Source organism: Phoenix dactylifera, chromosome 9 (genome assembly GCF_051530095.1).
Source record: "Phoenix dactylifera cultivar Ajwa chromosome 9, Ajwa_hap1_PhDact_Kaust_v1.1, whole genome shotgun sequence".
NCBI lineage: Eukaryota > Viridiplantae > Streptophyta > Magnoliopsida > Arecales > Arecaceae > Phoenix > Phoenix dactylifera.
In genome coordinates, this window is record NC_143198.1 from 965079 (window position 1) to 988933 (window position 23855).

General features: G+C 38.6%; 2 protein-coding genes and 1 pseudogene across 2 annotated transcripts in view; all 3 read right to left on the reverse strand.

Moving 5' to 3' along the window:
• LOC120104001 (protein neprosin-like) overlaps positions 1-13177 on the reverse strand; it is a 39178-nt gene extending 26001 nt beyond the window's left edge. Inside the window, exons 1-2 of the mRNA XM_089925355.1 lie at positions 13102-13177; positions 12471-12534 (exon numbers count right to left, since the gene is read on the reverse strand). Of these exons, the coding sequence (XP_089781481.1) occupies positions 12471-12534; positions 13102-13177 (140 nt within the window). The remainder of the gene's footprint in view (positions 1-12470; positions 12535-13101) is intronic.
• Positions 13178-15426: 2249 nt separating this feature from the next.
• LOC103717665 (protein neprosin-like) lies at positions 15427-17779 on the reverse strand (annotated as a pseudogene).
• Positions 17780-18147: 368 nt separating this feature from the next.
• On the reverse strand, positions 18148-20489 carry LOC120105134 (protein neprosin-like). The gene is made up of 7 exons (XM_089925362.1): positions 20406-20489; positions 19989-20075; positions 19627-19875; positions 19341-19501; positions 19161-19215; positions 18754-18897; positions 18148-18602 (listed from the first exon to the last, which is right to left on the reverse strand). Exons 1-7 carry the CDS (start codon positions 20487-20489, stop codon positions 18237-18239), a joined length of 1146 nt encoding a protein of 381 aa, XP_089781488.1. The 3' UTR covers positions 18148-18236.
• Between the last annotated feature and the right edge of the window lie 3366 nt (positions 20490-23855).

Genomic DNA, 23855 nt, shown 5'->3' on the forward strand with positions numbered 1-23855 from the left:
TTCCATCACCACACAGACCACCAGACCTTCCCCCAGTCCTGAGCCAGACTCTGACCTTCCCGACTTACTAGACTTTCCATCCACTTCTGCTCCTACCACCTCCGCCGGACCCTCCTCCTCGGCTCCACCATCCATGGAGGTCCGCATCGCTCCTGAGCAGCTCCGGGAGCTGCGGCAGGAGATAGTCCGAGATCTGAGGGATGAGTTGCTTCGGGAGCTCCGAGGTTCGGTGCCTGCTCCCTCTCCCGCTCCATCTTCAGCATTGGTCCCTTCCCTGACGGCCGTGACTGACATGACGGCTCATGTGCGGGAAGAGATCTACAACATGAGGACTTTGCTCCAGGCCTAGTTTTATAGCATGAGTGAGGTCACGAGCACCACTCGACAGATAAGGGAGGACATCGGTCGTGACATGCACACCACTACCGAGGGGGCCGAGCGCTTGTCGAATGTGCTCATCGACAAGCTGGACGCACTTCAGACGTCGGTGACTGAGCTCTCTACTACACATAGCAGAGCCACTTCGTCCATTATCACTCAGCTCGGGCATGTTACAGATGCAGTCACCCTCCTTATGGAGCAGAGCAGATTGAGAGGAGGAGCTACATCCTCGAGAGGAGGAGCCACGTCCTCAAGAGGAGGAGATACATCCTCGAGAGGAGGAGCCACGTCCTCGAGAGGAGGAGATACATCTTCGAGAGGAGGAGCTACATCCTCGAGGAGACCATAGCTACTTTTTGTGTTTTGTTTTGACTGTATTGTTTTGCCTTATTTTTTGTACTCTCAAATGTATTTACATGCAAATCAATACAATGAGTAGCCATATTTTCTTCAATTCTGTGCCATTTGATGATTGATTGGTTGTGCCATTGATTGTGTGTGCTTACCTTCTTTTTGATACGATGACAAAAAGGGGGAGAAATATGTATAAAATATATGTAAAAGGAATCAATGAAAATCAAAAAAACTGTTAAAACACACAAAATTTGTTCTAAGTGGATTTGGTACCTCGAGGCTCATTATCTCTCTTTTGGGGCTCCTAATGGAGTAATCTCCAGAATCTATTCAAGGGATATTCAGAGATTAGCTGAATCCTACTCAAGAACAAATTGACAGATTTTCCCTCTAAAAACAAAAAATTCAGTTCAAAAACTTCAAAGCATTAAAAGAAAATTCAGAGAATCAAAACATAGTAGAATGCATATGTTGAGGGGGAGAATCTGAATATTAATCAAGCTAAATCATTAAAGATATATAAGCCAAACAATTGATTGTATAATATGAAGGCTTATATAATTCCAAATAAAAGGGGGAGCTTTAACTCCGAAATTTATTGTTTCACTCCTTTCAAGCTTGGATAAATTGAATTACCAGACATTTGAATTCAATTATGGATTTTATTTCATTGTTTATTGAGCAATTCACTTTACATATACTCAATGTTTTGTCATCATCAAAAAGGGAGAGATTGTGGAGTGATTGATTAAAACCCTATTTGATTTTGATGAGCTCAGAGCATTTGAGTATATCTCTTGTTTACTAATGAATTCAATTAAGTATTTCAGTGAAAATCTTGTCTAAGTGTCTCTAGACTTAGTTCATAATATTTTGGATAAGTTAAGAAGTCAGCCTGAACCAAAGTCTGAGACTCGAGTCGACTCCAGAGTATCACGAGTCGACTCCAAGCGTATCAAGTTCACTGGCACGGGCTCGAGTCGACTCCGGATAAGTACGAGTCGACTCCGACTTAGAACAGACAGACGAACAGAAAGCATCAACTCAAAACCTGTCAGCGAGTCGACTCCTGAAGTGCGCGAGTCGACTCCGATGCTCACCGAGTCGACTCCAGGGTAGCAAGAGTCGACTCCAAGGAGCCACAGGCAGAAAAGTCAGAGAGCAGTTTTCGGGTCTGAGATTCGAGTCGACTCCAGTGGAACGCGAGTCGACTCCGATGGTTGGCAAGTCGACTTCAAAGAAAGTGAGAGTCGACTCTCAGAGGAACACAAGAAAAAAGTCAGAGAACGTTTTTCGAACTCTGAGATTCGAGTCGACTCCCGCAATACGCGAGTCGACTCCGAGACTCCGCGACCACAAAGAAGACAGAAGACCAATTTACTGTCTCTGAGATTCGAGTTGACTCCCAGACAGCTAGAGTCGACTCCAAGGCAGCTCTACATCAAAAAGACAGAAGACAGTGTTTCGGAAACTGAGAGCCGAGTCGACTCCGGGGAAGTTCGAGTCGACTCCAAGACTGGACGAGGCAAAAGACAGAAGATAGGGAGTTCGGGCTCTGAGCGCCGAGTCGACTCCCAGGATTGTCGAGTTGACTCGAGTGGACCAAATTCAAAAATAGATCCACGGACTCCATGGGATGAGCCGACTCCGAGAAAGCCAAGTCAGCTCCAGAAGTTGGCGAGTCGACTCCAGGTCAAGACGAGTCGACTCCCAGTCTAAGAGGCTACTTTAATTCAAATCCGAAACAGTTGCCGAGTCGACTCCAGAAAAGCATGAGTCGACTCCCGCTACAGCCGAGTCGACTCCTGATCGCGCGAGTCGACTCCAACCCACCAACGGACACATTGTCAGGGTGTACAGAGTGTGCAGAACGGGCAGAAAAAGCACTCTGACGGCTAGTTTCCGTGGGGGTTGGTTTAAATAGCCACAGAGGACTGTAGCAAAGAAGAGAACAACCATTCCACTCCAAGTAATCAAGCTTTCAATCTCTGCAACTTGTTCTTCAACGAAAAAGAGGGAAGAGCAGCATTAACTGCATCCACCTACTTCTTCCCAACATTGAAAGAGCCTCCTCCTGCATTCAAGTCGACTACACATTCAAGAGGAGACCCGAAGTTCAAGAAGCCCTTCCTCTTCTCCAACTTAAAAGCGTTTGAGGGCTCTTAACTTCGTTATTGTTCATATTGCCATTTATCTGCTTTTGAGAAGCTGTATTTTTCTGTTTGTTCTTTTCATCTACACATTGTCTTTGCTTGGTTCAATCGGGGGATTGAATCAAGGGTATAGAGGTTGGTTGGTGAGCCGAGTGTAAAACCAACGTGTAAGGGTTCGATTGTGATCTCGGAAAAACAATCGGGGTTGGTTCTAGTCGGTGAGCCTGGGAAAACCGACCGAGTTCGTTGTGAGCTCGTAAAACAACAAGTTTGGTTGTGAGCTTGGAAAACAACCGGCTGTAATCCAAGGGGTTATAGTGAATTCCCAAGTGAGACTTGGGGAGTGGACGTGGGAGCAAGGGTTAGCTCCGAACCACTATAAAACTTGGTGTTTGTGATTGATTGTCTCTCTTTCTCTTACTCTCATATCACTCACAGCACATAGCAATTAATCGAACAACTTACAATAGCTTTAATTAGTCATCCACATCGTTTCAAATTGTAAGATTATTTTAAAACCCAATTCACCCCCCCTCTTGGGTTGTCTATCTGGGCAACACAGGCTCCGCCACAGGCTGAAAATGTGATACTTTGGCAGGCCCCCTCACAGGCTAGAAATGTGGAACTATAATGTGCAGGCCCCGCCACAGGCTCAAAATGTGATACTTTGGTAGGCCCCATCACAGGCTAGAAATGTGAAACTATATTGTGCAGGCCCTGCCACAGGCTGAAAATATGATAATTTGGTTGCCCCACCACAGGCTGAGAAATGTGACCGAGATTTGACCCAAAGTCGGAAAGATAATTAATCTGGATCAAGTTGAAGAAAAGGCATTGAAACTATAATACAGGTTTATAAGCTATTATATGCTATATCATTCTTGTGTGGCTGGACTTTTATTGATGTTTTATGTACATACTTATATTGATTATTTGAGCTTTGATAGCCGGTTTATGACTTCATGATATGTGCATCGACTTGTCGTGATTTTCAGATTTATATTATTATTGTGTTGGTGTGGATGTATAGGGATTCTTACTGGGCTGTAAAGCTCATCCCCTTTTCTTCTTTCTTTTTATCAGAGTTGCAGGATGTTTAAATTTGGATGGGATGGGCGCAGAGTGCAAGTATCAGAGTCATTAGCTAGTTAGTTTGTTTATCCTTCTTTGATGTCGATGAACACTTGAAGATCTTGTAATTGAACCAAATTGATTATCTGGACATGTTGGATTTGTCTATTTGAATTACTAAATTAATTGTGGATTTATTAGAATTTTTGTTTATCATAGGCCTTGCATGATCTTTAGGGCACTGCTCTAGGGCTCATGCGGCTGGTCGCGTACCGGACCCAGGTGCTGGGTTCGGGGCGTGACAGAGTGGTATCAGAGCTTAAGGTTTAGGTATCCTAGGGTTTAGATTCATGTGAGTGTGAGTGGGAAATTATGATCGAAAAACTATCAGAGCCTTGGTTTATAATCACCTGAGATTGTAACAGGAATGATAATGTAATCTAAGGTTTAAGACCACTAAGGACTGTGGCCTTAGTGGCATTAGAGTTTGACATTTAAGATCATTGGGAATAGTGACAAAATTGGAATTTGAGCATATGTTTAAGATCACTCGGGATTGTGATAGGAATGAAATCAGAGTTTAAGGTTTAAGACCACTGGGGACTGTAGCATAAGTGGCATCAATGTTTGAGGTTTAAGATCATTGGGATTAGTGACAAAATTAGAACCAAAGCATAAGATTAAGATCACTTGGGGTTGCGACAAAAATGTATTATAGCTTAAGATTATGATCACTTGGGATATGACAAAAGTAGTAGAATTAAATTCAATGCTTATGATGTAAGTATTGGGTTTGATATTCTACAAGTATACAAGGACCGGATAAATTGTCTTTGATCATGATAAAAGAGGATTAGACCTAAGGCAAGTATAGGAAGGTTAGCCTTGGCATATTGGTTATGTCATGTTTAGATGTTGTGTAAGTGACCTGAAAGTTCAAACATGATATGGATTGTAGATGTGATAGTACTTTTGGTTTTGCTAATTATTAGAGTGGGGTTTGTACGTAGATCTTTCATAGTATTGGAGTGAGCTAAGAAGATTTCATAATATTGAAAGGAATGTTCTTCGAAGTTGAATATGTATGTGGATTATATCTGGTATTGGCATGTTGAATATTGTAAATAGATCTATTTCCTATTGATATATTTGATTTTATTTGGAGGCTACTGAGTTGGCATATTGATGAGGGAATTCTAATTATTTGAACTCATATATTTGGATTGGGCTACTGAATTTTTCTTATAATTGTTGGAGACTATTGGATGTGTTAACTTGAACTAAAGTCTAGATTTATGATCTAACCAGGAATCTTTGCCATTGAGTAGAGATTTAGATTTTGAGATGCTTATGTGAGTTATTATATGTAGCATTGATCATACATATTAAGAATCTTGGTGAAGAAAGATTTGAAGGTTGATAGAGTTAATTTTTAATCATAGTGATATTGGCTCAGTGACTTTTAACCCATTGAATTTGAAGTAAATTCTTTTGGAAGGAAGGTCAATCTAAATTATGTAATTGAATTGCTAAGGAATCCAGAGTTAATTAAATCTGGATATTTTGGATTCTAAGTTGTGGAGATCATGTAGTGACCTTAAACTTGATTAATGGCTTGAGGGTTAGTTATGGATTGTATACTCTACATAAATTTCAATTAAAGTTTTGAAATTTGGATTTTCTATTCCTAGTGCAAAGTGATATTTCAGTCATAAATCATTTAGAGACCTTAGAGTATTTAATGGATTAAATCAGAGTGCACAGCGGAAGTGTGGTGGTTTGAGTTATTTTGAAATTGGTTAAGGACATTAATATTTGATCTAAAAGGTATTATGATGGAACACTTGAGTTAGTTTCTAGTAGAGGAGAATGGTGTTGATTCTATGGATAATCTAGAGGTAGCTATGTAACTTTCACCAATGGGTTCTTCTTTTGTTGACAACTTTTGGAAGAAACTTGGGCATCTTAAATCTAGTGTTAACGGTTGATGATTCCTTGGTTGGGCTTAGACCTGGAATGTTTTAACATGAATCTCCTATTTGTTGGGATGATGTGGGCGAGAGAAAACTATTATGCCCAAAGATAGTGCAACAGACCATAGATAAGGTGCAAGTGATCAGAAAACAACTTCGTACAACATAAAGTCGTTAAAAGAGTTATGTTGATAATAGAAGGAGAGAACTGAAATTTTAAATTAGGGAATCATATTTTCTTGAGAGTGTCACCCACTAAAGGAGTGATGAGATTAGAGGTTCATGGTAAATTGGGCTCTAAGTATGTTGGTCTGTTTGAGATTTTGGACAAGGTTGGAGATGTGGCATATCGACTAGCTTTACCACCGGCTTTATCCAGTGTGCACAATGTTTTTCATGTGTCAATGTTGATGAAATACATCCCAAATCCGAGTAATGTGATAGCATATGAGCCATTACATCTTTATGAGGATTTGACCTATGAGGAGTTCCCCCCATGAATTGTGGACAGAAAAGATCAGGTACTACGACATCAAACCATTCCTTTTATGAAGGTGCGATAAAACAATCATACGGAAAGAGAGGCTACTTGAGAGCTCGAAAAAGAGATGAAGGTCAAGCGTCCACAACTATTTGAAACCTCAGGTATACTAATTTCGAGGACGAATTTTTTTTTTTTTAGGGGGGGAGAATGTGAAGGCCCACATTTGAGTTGGGCCAGCCTTTGAGCAAGGGCGGCCCAACACATGCAAAGGGGAGGGAGTCTCCCGATTGAAATTCCTCCCTCCCCTGTTTCGGAAGTTTTTCCTCTCCTCTCGAATCCACCGGAGGGAGTTATAGGGTGATAAAACCCTACCAAAATCTCCTCCCTCTCTTCCTAGGGCATCAACCGAGAGCCCTTCCACACACACAAAAAAAAAAAAAGAAAAAAAAAGAAAAGGGAGATTGGAGTTCTTCCTTGCCGCGGGAGGAATCGACGCGGTTGCCGTCGATCCGGTCGGGAGGACCTCGCCGGAGGCAAGGTGAGCACCTTCTTCTCCTCCTTCTTCGTTTTTGGCCCTTGCTTCTTTGGGAATGAGGCCGGAAAGCCTCCGGAATGATGGAGAAGCCGAGCCGGTTCGGCCTTCTCCTCTTCCATTCCGGCTGGCCCGCCGTCGCCGGGCGTGGCACCACCGGCACGCTACAGACCGACGACCATGGAGCGTCGCCGGCCGTGGGCCACCTACGGCCGAGCCCCCTTCTCCCCTTTCCGTCAAGAAGGAAGGAAGAAAGAGAGAGAGAGAGAGAGAGCCAACTCTCTCTTCTTAATATTTTGTTGACGGGAGGAAGAAAGAAAGAGAGAGAGAGAGAGAACAATTGTTTGTTTTTCTCCCTCTCTAATTGCTCTCTTTTATTGCTTTGTTTTCAGGGAAATCATGGACTGATGGTTAATCCTGGGGTGTTAGATACTGGTGGACCCTTAAGAGGATCCATAGGGAGTTTTGGATTTTTATATGTCTTGGATAATTTTTAATGATAACTTGGTTCTGTAGGGGAACAATATGTTGGACGAGAGGACGTTGAGCAGGGTTCTGCGCATCCGGGTTCATAGATCGCCGTGAGGGCGGGTGATTAGTTGTCTGAGTTTTCAATAAAGGATAAGAATCCTTGTACGCCAATCCTACATGATATAAATATTTTGCACTATATATATGTTTGATATGCTATGATCCAGACAAAGCAAAATGGTTTTTATATTTAAATTGTATTTTGATCGTCTTTGCTTGTGATTGGTATAATGATGGATGCATGCATGCGCATAACCTACACCTGCAAAAATTCGACTGATGGATGTGGTGCTCTAAACTAACTATGTGATATTGGTTGCCCCGTCACGGGCTGGAAACGTGACCGTGGTTAGTTTAAAGCCGGAAATAAATATAAAGGAATTGATGTGTGGATGTAAACTGGATTGTATGAAAAGGGACTTTGGGTTTATCTTGTTATTATGGCAGGCCCCGTCACAGGCTGAAAAATGTGGTACTTTGGTAGGCCCCCTCACAGGCTAGAAATATGGAACTATAATGTGCAGGCCCCGCCACAGGCTGAAAATGTGATACTTTGGCAGGCCCCCTTACAGGCTAGAAATGTGGAACTATAATGTGCAGGCCCCGCCACAGGCTCAAAATGTGATACTTTGGTAGGCCCCATCACAGGCTAGAAATGTGGAACTATATTGTGCAGGCCCTGCCACAGGCTGAAAATGTGATAATTTGGTTGCTCCACCACAGGCTGAGAAATGTGACCGAGATTTGACCCAAAGTCGGAAAGATAATTAATCTGGATCAAGTTGAAGAAAAGGCATTGAAACTATAATACAGGTTTATAAGCTATCATATGCTATATCATTCTTGTGTGGCTGGACTTTTATTGATGTTTTATGTACATACTTATATTGATTATTTGAGCTTTGATAGCCGGTTTATGACTTCATGATATGTGCATCGACTTGTCGTGATTTTCAGATTTATATTATTATTGTGTTGGTGTGGATGTATAGGGATTCTTACTGGGCTGTAAAGCTCATCCCCTTTTCTTCTTTCTTTTTATCAGAGTTGCAGGATGCTTAGATTTGGATGGGATGGGCGCAGAGTGCAAGTATCAGAGTCATTAGCTAGTTAGTTTGTTTATCCTTCTTTGATGTCGATGAACACTTGAAGATCTTGTAATTGAACCAAATTGATTATCTGGACATGTTGGATTTGTCTATTTGAATTACTAAATTAATTGTGGATTTATTGGAATTTTTGTTTATCATAGGCCTTGCATGATCTTTAGGGCACTGCTCTAGGGCTCATGCGGCCGGTCGCGTACCGGACCCAGGTGCTGGGTTCGGGGCGTGACAAATAATGCCTTACTAGATGGGCAATGAATATATCAAATAATGAACACCATTCTTATTATCTGACCACATTATAGCAATATTACATAAAACAGTTATTTTTGAAAATTCATTTATCTGATAATGGGACTCTCTCAAGAGTATCATAATAATGGTTATGATATTGTAATAGGGATCCTTCTAAATCTTGTAAAGCCAAAAAGATAGCATAAAGAAAAAAAGCCTAGCTAATTGTCATGTATCACTAAAAGCAAATAACAGATCAAATTTTTCCTTAAGAGTCCGAGTGGCTATTTGGAGTTCATATCTTTTCCTAAGATTTTGAATAGCTGTGCAGAATTCTAGTTGATTATGTATCGCTTCTTCCTTAGAGAAAGACGATCAAACAATTTCCAATCATGCTCCTTGCTGATCAGATCATCCATATAGGATAAAAAAGGAAATTTCAGATATTTGCTAACTTTCTTTTTCAACAAGGTTTCGATTCCAGTATGATTTCGTTTATTTTTTTCGTATTTTTGTGGTGTATTCTTATATACTATCTTAAGATGGAGTTGGCGATTAGTTTCTGAAAAAATACCAATAAAAATATTTTTTTACCAGTATATGTAAGTGCAGATTCCCAACAATAAACTATTTAACCTGGTGTTTCGAACCCAAAATTTTTACCATTATATGTAAGTAACAATAAACTATTTAACCTGGTGTTTGGAAACCTTGATTCCTTAATTTGGACAAGAAACCATTGACCACCAAGCTATGACATGAATTCTTTTCTAAAATTAGGAGTTTATTTTACTCATGCATATATTTCAAGCCACAATGGTCATTGTACTTTGTGATATTTCATATTTTAATCACTATTTCTTGTAAAAATTCTTTTCTCTTTGATAAAACTGAAAAAATGAATAAATTTTATTTTTGTTACCTATGATATTTTCAAAGCTTTATTTTTAAAAATATCTAACAATTAGCTTCTCTATTTTCCTATATTCATACATAATTTTTCCTACAAGCTCTCTAAGAATAAAAATTCATGATTATTTTCATTTATACTATATTCAGAGGTAATGATGATGTTTGATGCAAAGAACATCAACATCCTTATATCATATTTTATCTTAAATAATTTTTATTGTTAATATTTTAATACATGTTCGGTCCAACTAGTGATGATATACTAGCTTATTGTAAATAACTTTGTCACAAGTATTCCAACCAGGAGAGATTTGATAACTAGCGCAATGTGTATGAAAGCATATTTGATAGCATTGGAGCAACTAGATCAAAGAAGCTTTGTAAAAAAATTAATAATTTCAGGTTTATCGGCAATATTCCAAAATTCTATATATTATAAGATTATTTACTAGCATATTAGTTAAATGCTATTGTTCGCACCACATCCAAACCAATTTTTGTGATTCGAAAGCCAATCAACAACAAATCTCAGAAAGCCATCCAATACTGATCGAGTGATAGCAAGTCTTCAAAAGGAACATTTAGGCATGCCAAATAAGAGATTTTGGAAGGATGTTAATCTTCAAGTACAAGGTGTAGACTAAGAATTGATCAGTAGGATAAATTAGTACTTGACTAGCAGGTTAAAATTGTGCCTATCCACCAAGTTGCACGTCAACCACTTGCCAAGTATCAGAGCAGACCGAAACATCAAGATTTTAGGCTGAAATACTAAGGATGCAGGGCGATACATCAAGAAGGGTGTGGGCCAAAATACAAAAGTTTCAGGCTGAAACACCAAAGCTGCAAATAGAGATAACAATAATTTAGGTTGAAACATCAAGGGTTTAGGTCGAAACACCAGTAGGACAGGTGAATACACCAAGTGGGGTGTAAGATGAAACACCAAGGGTTCTAGCTAAAACATCAAGGGTGTAGGCCGAAATGCCAAATGTTTAGGTTGAAATACTAAAGGTATCAGCCGATACAACAAGGGTGCAGGTCAAGTGACTGAATTGTGAATCGAGAGGGGTGAGAACTATCAACCTATGAAGATTATCTTTAATGGAGCAAAGTCTAAGAATGGTGGTTAACCAGTAGTTACCACTATCCATGGTGTGGGATCGAAGAGTAGTCACACTACCCAGAACATGAGAAAAGTATTGGCGCTATCTATCATGCATAGTAATAGTAGCCCATATGGTACACAATAGTAAAGACACGTCAAAATTGAGTTGTGGCATCCATCTTACTAGTACCTAGGACATGAGTAGAGTGGTACCACTACCTACTATACATGGTGATAGTGGCCCATGTAGCATAGAATAGTAAGGACAAGCATCAAGATTAAATAGTGGCACGTACTGCAATAGTAGATGTCAGCAATTTATAAATATCAGATTATAATGCTGAAGGCAAGACTCTTAGCCAATCAATGAAGGGAGGTTATTGAGAAGGGAGGGGCCTGGTAACGGAGGAGGAAATCGAAGGGATGCGAGTGCAGGAGACACATAGGAGGGGAGAAAGGTGGTTGGGTGGTGGTGGTGGTGGTAGTGTTAGGTCAGGGAGGAAAGGACATTAGAGGGGCGCCATGCCAGCCAAGGGAGATATTTGGGGGCGGGGGCGGGGGGCGCATTGTCATGTTGTAACAACTCAGGATCTCATCCAAAATGATTAGCCGGAAGGTATTATTTGGGTTCCTTGATCATGTACAATTACCCAAGATTTACCTAGTGAATAACCGATGTGGAACTAAACACACGCCAGTACGGATCCTCACATACTCCCCCGTTCAAGCCCTGACGTCTTCGTCAAACTAAGGGCCCAAATCCATTCAAATCTATTCACAAACACCACGATCGGCCTGTGGTCAGCCCTAATGGAATGCGTTGCAGTGTCTCCTAGTCCACATAGGTTATGGGCTGGTCTACTCTACTATTTATGGTAACAAATTTATCCAGCGAATAGCTAATGTGGGACTAAATATACACTCGCACAGGTCCTCGCACATGCCTTAAACCTAACACCCGAATTCGACACGCGATGCAACTGCACTCTCTTTAGGGCAGAGTCTTAGAGAAAATGCTAGGCCTGAAAATTTAACATAACCTCAATATCTGTAATCAACAATGATTTCAATTCATACTGAATAAAAAAGTTGGCCCAATTACAAAATTTGATTATCCAACTAGTATCAATGATGCTCTATCTAATCATTTTCTTCTTCTGTGATCTCAACTATAGCCATGCACTATGCAACCTGCCACTCTAAAAAAAAAGAGAAGAAGAGAGTTGTGAGCTTTACAACCTAGTAAAAATTTCAATCCGCTACACCATAATAATAAGAAAATAATCAATTAACAATACCGGATAAATAAAAATCATATCAATACTCGAAAAGCTTATAAATAACGTACACATAAGTTCTTATTATCATCTTTTCAAAGAAGCATATACAGACACACACACACACACATATATATATATCTTATATATAACCAATTGTTCAACAATAATTTTTTATGTCATGTTATCTATTTTTCATTAACTTAATTTTCAGGTTTCTTAATTATTTTTTTTTAATTTTTAGGCCCTGTTTATTATCAATCCGACGACTTGCCGGCCAAATTCAGGATGAAAACAATGGCCTAACAGCCAAAAGGAGGAGATAGAAGAGAGGAGTCAGCAACAAGGACTTACCTCCGGCGAGCTCTCTCGGCCGGATCAATGGTGACATTTCCGAGCAATCCCCCATGGTAATATACTCAAAAATCCTCTCAAAATTAGCAGCAGACTTGATAATCCATGGGGTGTCTTGAAGGAGGGATGAGGTCCCTTAAATAGACATGCAACTAGGGTTTCCTAGCCTTCGACAAAGTCCAAGAGGTGCCGAAGTCAGTCTCCTCTTCTGACTCAAATAGGGGAACATCGTTCCCTTCTTCTTCCTTTTTTTTTCTCTCTTTCCGCCTATTTCTATAATGGGTCGGGCCAAAGGGCTGGGTCTTACCTATACAGGTGATTGAAGGGCTGTGAGGGTAGGATCAGTGAGATGCGGTGAGGGAGAGGGCATACATCCCTTTCCGAGGCGTTGCTAATGAACGACCATCTATCCTGAAGAAATGGCGCACCATGTTTCTGGCACAATGGTAGAGCTCACAATGCCTCTCGTTCTGCCCTCTCCTGTTTCACCTGCAACAAATAAAAGTGACCATTAGTAGCATAAACTTAAGCTGGAAAAAAATAGTAGGCTCAGTCGTTTAACAAGTCATTCATCAGATACTCCATTTATATCAGTCAAATGCACCACATGCCAATTGCTAGAATTAAGTACCATAATCCAAAGGAAATTTGGCGATGTCCAGACTGTTACAATCAAATTTTGACGACAATTTCAGATACAACGCCATGTTGATCAAAGGTTGGGTCTTCATGATGTCACAAAAAAAATAACAGTGATTCCAGTTGTTGAAGATGAAAAGACTAGTGTGAAGAAAGAGAGAATGGACTAGAGATGGGGGTGAAAGAGGTAGAAACCATTTGGTAATTCGTAGTTGGAAGAGAGAGGCTTTTCTTTGCCATGAATCCAGCATATGCAAGCAAATGAAGGACTACCTAATGGAGGCATGTGACTCCATCTGTTGGTGATGTAATGAGATTTAGTATAGAAATGGATATTATATAGCCTCTTTTTTTTCGATTGCATTTCTTATTTCTTTCTCAAGAAGAATGAGAGAAGGAAGCACACATCACCAAATAGGGAATGCATTAAACTCATTTCTTTTTATTAGACTCAATGGAAAGGTCTGATAGGCATACCTCAACCTGTGCACTGAATTTTAATAGTAGCGAAACCAAAGCACTTTGCTTACATGAAACACAGACTAATGCCAGTGAATATATATATATATATATATATATATATATATATATATATATATATATATATATATATATATATATATATACATATATATATATATACACACATATAATAAGCATAGAATATAGCTCACTACAAGAAAATTGGGCATTAGCGATGCTTTTTTTGGCCTTTAGCGACGCTTTTAAGCGTCGGTAAAAACCATCCCGACGCTTTCCTAAGCGTCGGTAAAGCGTCGCCTATGCTACAGTGGGGAAAATATTTTCCGACGCTTCCAAAAGCGTCGGAAATTAGCGACGCTTTAAAGCGTCGTTAAATGTGATTTTAACGACGCTTTAAAGCGTCGTTATAATATTATTTTTTTTAAAAAAATTTCGTGATTTTAACGACGCTTTAAAGCGTCGTTAGAATATAATTTTTTTTTAAAAAATTTTGTGATTTTAACGACGCTTTAAAGCGTCGTTATAATATTATTTTTTTTAAAAAAAATTTCGTGATTTTAACGACGCTTTAAAGCGTCGTTAGAATATTATTTTTTTTAAAAAAAAATTTAAAAAATTTTTAAACTTTGTTTTCAAAATCAAAAGTATTGAGCATCTAGATGTTCATAAGTATATCTTCCTCACTACAGAGATGAAAGGTGACATAAGAAAAGCCATCAAAATTGTTAAACTGTATACAAAGAATTGTTCACAGAGTTTGGTACCTCAATTCAGGATTAGGTAACTCTAATGATTCACAAATTGCTGCACTAGCCCAACCTTTCTAATTTATTTAAGAGCTTCCCTGCAGTACCATGAAGCTTGACACAGAGTGGCTGGACCAATAGTTCAGATCCAACAATGGGAAAAGCAAAGATATAAAAGAGCTGGAGCATCTAAAAATTGTTTCTGTGATTAAAATCAAATCTCACACACCATTTAGTTAAATGGTGTACATTTCGCATTCCCATAGCTGTTTTTTGAAGTATGGGGAGATGAGGATGTTAGAGTGGGCATGCAATGAGACTAGGAAGAATGAAGTTGTCAATAAGGTAATACTGACCACTACCACCCAATACTTTCATTGTTGGTTGTCAATACCACCCCCTATCAATTGCCATATTACCTTCTAAAACAAATGCAACCAATAACACAACTTCAGTCTTACCTCAAGTAATACTCCTTTTTTTTGATGAGTCTGCTAATAATAATTGATAGTACAAGAGCTAGGGACTACCTTTCCTATAACAATTGCAGGATTGAAGAGAGTATGGCTCACAGGGGAGAACACCTCGATTCCAGATAGAGAGGCAAAATCCTACAAGGCTTAGTTAATGCGGCATCTTATGCAATATTTTCTGAAAAGGCGATACCAAATATAATAAGAATATAATCTATTTGTTGTTATATTAATATAATCAAATATAAAGAACATTAAGCACACCAAGTTTTCAAATTGACTGGCCATATGTTCATCTAGAAGGTTCAGCAAATTAAATGGATACCTCAATGCTAGCAAATTAAATCTTCCTACACCATTTCGCTTCGCCTGGAATCGCTATTTATCGATTGATTCATTGGTTGTCGATCCATCCAGCACGGGAAGAAATACAGTGGAATCGCTATTTTCACAATGGTGGAAGTTTTGCCTGAACCAAATCCAGTGGTGGTCATCCTCCAAGCCGAAGGATTTCCATAACAAGATTCTCTCTCTCTTTCTTGTGGGCTATTAAATTATTTTCATATTGATTATTGATTGTGTGGCTTGATTGTTAGTGCTCGATGATTTTGATAATTTACTTGAATATACAAAAAGAAAAAAATATTTTTTTTTGTTGTCCACCAATTGTTTGCGATTTTTTTTTTCATAATTGCTTTTGCCCAACAAGATGGAGAAACATAAAGCTACGCCCTTCTACGTAAAATTAGGATTTCTACCAGGACCCCATAGTAGATGTAACCATTGTTCTTATGGTGCACATTATAGCAGTTGGATCGCGTAGCGAAAGTGCGAATCCCTCGAGGAGCTTGAAGATGGTTGGACTTATCAACTATTTGAATGTTTTTGAAGTAGCTCGCCTTGCCAAAACCTTCTTCTGGGAAATGGCCATTGCTCATCTTCATGGAGGTGTGCCGACCATTTGAATTTAAGTTCACAACCTCCCCTCCCCAGTGTATCTCTGAGGCCAGTACCCCATTGGAGATTGATTTCCATACTGCAGCCAACAATTCCCCGTTTTTGGATCCTGCTCAAAAATAAAAACCATATGAACATTCATTAGTATTGATAGATGAGAAGTGAAAAAGCAATTAAATATGACTATTGTGCTTTTGCTATATTGAGAGCTTGTGAGTTAGGACAAGAAATAAACACCTTGTGAATCTTTTGCTTCTACCTTCCAGAGAGACAAAGTGATTTCATATTGGCATCCACCATAGCTAGAAATCGGGTAGATGGTGGCACCTAATGCTATCTCTTTGTTGACTTGAACGAACCCAGAGCATGGTAGGTTGTAGCAGCCTACTGATTTATAACCGTCAGCCTAAAATTTCATGGCAAAATATTAGAAGCCTTCTAATTTTTCATAATTTTTGCCTAATGTCATTTATCGAAATCAGGAATGTCTGTGGCGCCTCATCTCTATCATATAATTGACCAGAAAGAACCTAAAAAACTCAAAATAATGAACAATCTAATTCCCTCATATTTGATAAGATAAATTTATTAAAAAACTCTTGGAAGATAAGGTAGGAGAACATAAGGAAAGAGGAAACTAATAGAAACAACACATAAAAAACATGGGAAAAAGAACGAATGTTAACTTACGGTCCAGAAAGTAAATAATCTTGTTTTATTATCTCCATACAAAATTGGATATACCTGAATTTTTTTCCACACCAAAGAGTAACCAGATGAAGTTAATTAATGCATGAAGAGAGAACTTTCAAAATTTCATATATTTAAAACTACTATCTATTTATTCAAAATTGAAACAATAATATACATGCCATCCAGCTTTGATGGTATTGAAAAGTCTTGTAGGACCCCCAACAATACAAAGTTGAGATAGACTGAACTCATTTTTCTGTTCCAGCTTCAGGTTCCACACATTTATGGTTGCCTTTGCCCCATAGTACTTACCTCCCCTTACGTAAACAACCGCATGCTACTTAAGAAAACCCACCAACAAACACAAATGAGAAAGGTTAGAGATACTTCACTCCAAGGTCACTCTTTTTCATAAATTTTAAAAATTATATACCTCATGTCCATTGTTATTCCAGTTGGATTCTATAGAAGTTGGATTTGGGATTGTCCTACGCCTGTTCTTTCCAAATCTTTCGATAAAGCTGGCCCTTAGCACATCGCCCTTCTTAGTCCTCCTAATAGGGATGGTGTCCTCTAGGCACCTCCCATTTTGATGCCAAAGTTGAGGTATGGAGCTAGTTTCCATCTTTGATGCCACCCTCTTCTCATCATATAGGCCTAATGGGTGGAAACTTGGTCTCATTTGAAGATTTTGCATAAAGTGGAGATAAAGTAAAGAGACCGCCAGGTGTAAACATTAAGTGAAGGTGAAGGATTTGAAAAGAAGAGTGTGTGGGGGGGGAAGAGACCACACCTGGATGGTGTGGGTTTTGAGGGAAGGATGATCGAAGGCTGGCTGATGAGAGATATGGACATAGTCTATAAAATTCCCATCCGGGATCTTTTTAAAGAAACAAATATTGGAGCAAATGAAACCACAAATTAAGAAGCATTGCAGCGAAAAATGCCAAAAAAATAAGTATGATGGAAGAGGAAAATTACAGTAGAAACTTGATAGGATTAAACTGAACAAACAAAAAAGGTGAAAACAAAAAAATTTCAAAATACATTTCCGATTAAAAATAATTTAGAAAATCTTCTTAAAACTCTTTTAGAATGAACAAAAAATATTTTCTTACCAAAAAATCCAAAAAAAAATGGAAAGAATAGTGGGATAGTAGAGGTTGATGCTTTTGACAGGCTTATCCAATCGGATCAGGTGTTGCTGCACCTCGAACTGCTCGATTGTAGCCCACGCTCTGGCCATGATGCACGATAAGCAAATCATCACCAGCAATAGCGCGACCAGGCCGTGGCTCACACTATTGTGCACCTCCATGGCCCCTTTTTTCAAACCCTTTTCAATGAAAATAAAAACATATGCTATCCAATATATATATATATATATATATATATATATATATATATATATATATATATATATATATATATATATATATATATATATATATATATATATATATAACAAACTTCTTTTTCCTCGTTGCCAATTATATATCAAAGAATATCTTACATAAATTAAATCCCACAGATTCTGCTTAATTTTGTGCATTAATTGAAAGAGCTTATCTGATCAAATTAATTGTCCATCAATTGTTTCCTCCATGCTGAAGGATTTCCATAACAAGATTCTTTCTCTCTTTCTTGTGGGCTATTAAATTACTTGAATATACAAAAAGAAAAATATTTATTTTTGTTGTCCATTGATTGTTCACGATTATTTTTTCATAATTTTCTTTGCCCCACAAGATGGAGATACAAAAACCTACAACCTTCTACGTACAATTAGGATTTATACTAGGACCCCCATAGTAGAAGTAACCATTGTTCTTATGGTGCACATTATAGCAGTTGGCTCCTGAAGCGAAAGTGCGAACCCCTCGAGGAGCTTGAAGTTGGTCGGACTTATCAACTATTCGTATGTTTTTGAAGAAGCTCGCCTTGCCAAAACCTTCTTCTGGGAAATGGCCACTGCCCATCTCCGTGGAGGTGTGCTGACCTTTTGAATATAAGTTCACAACCTCCCCTCCCCATTGTATCTCTGAGGCACTATCAGACAGATGAGGGAATAAGGAAGAAGGCCAGTACCCCACTGGAGATTGATTCCCATACTGCAGCCACCAATTCCCCGTTTTTGGATCCTACTCAAAAAATGAAAACCATCTGAACATTCATCACTATTTATAGGTGAAAAGTGAAACTGTGATTAAACATGACTATTGAAGTTTTGCTATGTTGAGAGTTTGTGAGTTAGGAGAAGAAATAAACATTTTATGAATCTTTTGTTTTTACCTTCCAGAGAGACAAAGTGATTTCATATTGGCGTCCACCATAGCTAGAAATGGGGTAAATGGTGGTTCCCAATGCTACCTCCTTGTTGACTTGAACGAACCCAGAGCATTGTAGGTTGTAGCAGCCTGATTTATAACCGTCACCCTACAATTTCATGGAAAATATTAGAAGCCTTCCAATTTTTCATAATTGTTGCCTTATGTTGTCTGTCGAAATCAGGAATGTCTGTGGCACCTCATCTCTATCAAATAATTGATCGGAAAGAACCAAAAAACTCAAAATAATGAACAATATAAGATAAATTATCAAAAAACTCTTGGAAGATAAGGTAGGACAACATAAGGAAAGAGGAAACTAATAGAAACAACACATAAAAAATATGGGAAAATGAAGGAATGTTAACTTACCGTCCAGAAAGTAAATAGTCTTGTTTTATAATCTCCATTCAACATTGGATATACCCGATTTTTTTTTCCAAACCAAAGAGTAACCAGATGAAGTTAATTAATGCATGAAGAGAGAACTTTCAAAATTTCATATAATTAAAACTACTTTCTATTTATCCGAAATTGAAGCAATAATATACATGCCAGCCAGCTTCGATGGTATTGAGAACTTCTGCAGGACCTCCAAGAATCCAAAGTTGAGACAGACTGAACTCATCTTTGTTTTCCAGCTTCGGGTTCCACACATTTATGGTTGCCTTTGCTCCATGGTACTTATCTCCTGTTACATAAGCAATCGCATGCTACGCAAGAAAATCCACCAACAAACACAAATGAGAAAGGCGAAAGAGTAGGGGAAGGAAATGGAAGGGTTAGAGATACTTCGCTCCATGGTTACTCCTTTTCATAAATTTTCAAAACTATGTACCTCATGTCCAATGCTATTCCAGTTGGGTTCTATAGAAGTTGGATTTGGGATTGTCCTATGCCTCTTCTTTCCATATCTTTCGATAAAGCTGGACCTCAGCACATCACCCTTCTTAGTTCTCCTAATAGGGATGGTGTCCTTGGGGCACCTCCCATTTTGATGCCAAAGTTGAGGTATGGAGCTAGTTTCCATCTTTGATGCCTCCCTATTCTCATCGTATCGGCCTAATGGGTGGAAACTTGGTCTCATCTGAAGATTTTGCACGAAGTGGAGACAAAGCAAAGAGACCGCCAAGTGTAAACATAAAGTGAAAGGTGAAGGACTTGAAAAGAAGAGAGAGTGTGGGGGGAAAAAGAGCACACCTGGATAGTATGGTTTTTGAGCGAAGGATGATCGAAGGCTGGCTGATGAGAGATATGGACACAGTCTATGATATCCCCATCCGGGCTCTTTTTAAAGAAACAAACATTAGAACAAATAAAACCACAAATCAAGAAGCATTACAGTGAAAAATGCCAAAAAATAAGTATGATAGGAGAGAAAAATTACAGTAGAAAAAAAATAAGTATGTTAGAAGAGAAAAATTACAGTAGAAACTTGATGGGATTGTACTGAACGAACAAAAAAAAAGAGAGGAGAAAACGAAAAATATTTCAAAATAGATTTTTGATTAAAAAGAATTTAGAAAATCTTCCTAAAACTCTCTCAGAATGAGCAAAAAATATTCTTACCTAAAAATCCAAACAAAAAATAATTGAAAGAATAGTGGGATGGTAGACCTGGATGCTTTTGACAGGCGTATTCAATCGGATCAGCTGTTGCTGCACCTCGAACTGCTCCATTGCAGCCCACGCTCTCCCCATGATGCACGATAAGCAAATCATCACCAGCAATAGTGAGACCAGGCCATGGCTTACACTAATGTGCACCTTCATGGCCCCTTTCTTTCAAACCCTTTTGAATAAAAATAAAAACATATACCATCCAATATATATATATATAACTGCTTCTTCCTCGTTGCAGTTTATATGCCCAAATATATCTTATTTTAATTAAATGCCACAAATTTTCCTTTCATGAATTAATTGAAATATCTTATCTGATTCTTGAATTAATAGTCCATCAATTGTTTCCTCCTTCGCCCCTTATATAATTAAAATTTAGATCTCTTTCTATTTGAAACACAATCAAAATTGAAGAGAGAGTCTTATGAATTTTAGCCCAACACTACTTGCCAATGATGAGAAATAATCTCTTATAATCATTTTTCTTGCCAAAAAAAATGATTAACTTGATCAAAATGTCCTTGACCAATAAAATTTTGTAAATATTATAGTTATGATTTTTAATAGTATTTGTCATGCTATCATGTTTCACATGAAACAATTATGGATTGCCAATACTTAGGTGGCTTGGGAGTACATTCACTGCTGACGAGGCGAGAGGTCATGGTGGCGAGACATGCCGCTAGGTACATTATGGAGCTGGACAGCTTATAGAGTGCCCTCATGAAGAGCAAGTATGGCTCACATTCGATGGTAGCCGACTTCAGGGTTGGACGCCATAGCTCCTTCACCTGGAAGGAGACTTGTGCCTATGCACTGATGGTGTTACCCGCAATCAGATGGACGATTGGTGACGGACAATCCTTTGATGTGATGGAGGATGCCTGGGTGACCGAGCAGCCATTAGGGTGGATGCCGACGATGGTGGACTCGGCGAGATTGTCAGGGTGCAGGGGTAGTGAACTGATTACTCCTGGTACGAGCAATTGGAATGAGGCGCTGATCTAGGAAGTCTTTAGGGAGTAGCTAGCTGAGAGGGTCCTGGAGCTTTCGATCCAGACTGAGGAGGGGGTGGACAGGCTGGTATGGACTCCGATAGGGAGGACGAGGGTGCATGTTAGGGATATGCGGGTAGTGATGGGGGGAGACTATCCAACAAATAGAGGACAGGTGGATCTGGAGGCTGCGCATCCACCTTCGAGTGGCTTTATTCATCTGGAAGGTGACTAGGGGCTACCTTCCAACCTGTAGTATACTAGCTAGGAGGGGCATCAGGACGATCCCAATATGTGAGGATTGCCTTGATGAGGAGACCATTAGTCATGCTCTTCTTTGCTGCCCTCGAGTGACACTGGTGTGGAGGAGCGCGACACTATATGTACCGCGAGGTTGGGGATCGGCGGAGAATTTACTACATCATCCATAGGCATCCATGCAGAGACCGGTGATGGTGGAGTAGAGCATCACCTGTGCTTACTTGGCTTATCATATTTGGTTAGATAGGAATGCCCACATCTTTGAGGAGAGGAGGTTACCCCCGCGAGCTGTGGTGACAGAGCTATCCGTCATGCATTTGTGATCATCGATACTACTAGGGCGACTTCACTTGGGGGGACTAGGGACACCTGGGGTTTCCATATCGCTGTCATAGCACCCAAAGTCATTCTTGTCACTTGGGAACCCCCACCCCCTAGTCACCTCAAAGTAAACTTCGACGGTAGTGTGCTAGCAGGAAGAGATAGATGCGGGACGGGGTTCGTGATCTGAGATCACAGTTGCCGCCTGATTGCTATAGGAGGACGGTACATCTGTGGCACAACAGTCATAGGAGCGAAACTCAGGGCGACATGGGAGGGCATCATCTATACGAGGATTGTTCTAGAGGTTGGTGAGATCACCCTGGAAGAAGACTCTGTTATGGTGATCGATTGGATTCGGAATGCTGTGTGATAGGTTGACAGTCATCCTCTCCTTAGAGACCTATTTTACTACCTATGCATACTCTAATATCTAGAAGATAGCTTTTGCCTGTCTCAAGCTTTCTAGCCATGTTCTTACTCGGTGGAGTTCGTACATAAGGAATAATGATATTTCTAATTCGACATGGAGCAAATTCAAGAACCTAATCAAGAAGCAGCTCTACCCAATTGGTTATGAGAGGATCGGTGGATCAAGTGACAGTAACTATGGTAGAAGTTTGATCAATTTGTCTAAGACTACAGCACTGAGTTCTATAAACAAGCTATATGATTAAGAATTTTCATTGATGATCGTACATATTTCATAAAGTACGTTGGAGGTCTCCATGAAAGTATCCAAAAAAAACTGAAACTCTTCAAAATTGAAACATCGACGAAGCCACCATGAAAGCCATAGGGATTGAGGAGAAGAATCAACCTAAAGACGACAAGAAGGGTAACAAGTTCCAAAAAAAAAAACACTACAACAAAAATTATTGTTGACCGCAAATCGCTTGTGGCATTTCTTACTATATGCCATTAAAAATCTTTCTTTGTTGCACTATAGTATAAATGTCGCTGTTTTCCAATAAGTATTTGTTTTATTAGTGGTACTTTATTGTAAATACCATTATAATTTTGTATCTACAGTATATGATTTGAAGTGATGGAAACTAGAACTACTATTATGGTATTTAACTAATATGCCAAAAAATAATACCATAATTTGTGGGATTTTAGAAGATTGCCCTAAACCTTAAATTGCTAATTTTTATAGGGAGCCTCGGTTTGGTAACATGGAGGCCATCAAATATGTTATTGTACATATTATGGTAGTTATTCGAATCTCTCATGATTAAAAACTTTTGCAGTAAAAATATTTATAATAAATCAGCATATCTTCTTGGTAATACTATATAAAGGTTACTGGTCCGATCGAGCTTGCATTGACATATTAAAAATAAAAACTTATTTAAGGCAAATATATATATATATATATATATATATATATTAACATTTTTTCATCAAAATCATTATTACTTTTATTATAGCATTAATAAAAATGATCAAAAATTAACTATTCTAAAAGAGTTTGGAAAAAAATTATATATGAATATAGTGACACATAAAAGTTAAGTTTTAAATATTTTCAACAATAAAACTTCGAAAATACATAAAGAATAAAATATTCATTTTTTTATTTTCTAAAAAAGATAAGGATTTTTAAAAATAATGATTAAAATGTGAAATATTAAAATGTACATCAAATAATTATTTAATGATATGAATATATGTTAATAAGTTAAATGAATTGTTCTTATGTACTAAGAATACAAGTTGTAGCTTGGTGGATAAGAGCTTGCCATTTAACTAAGAAATCATTGGTTTGATTTCTTTCTTCGTTTGAATTCTGGTTTATACATTTATTTTTGAGAGTTTTTTTACTAGCATATATAAAATGCTAGGATCACAACTTTAAGGGCAC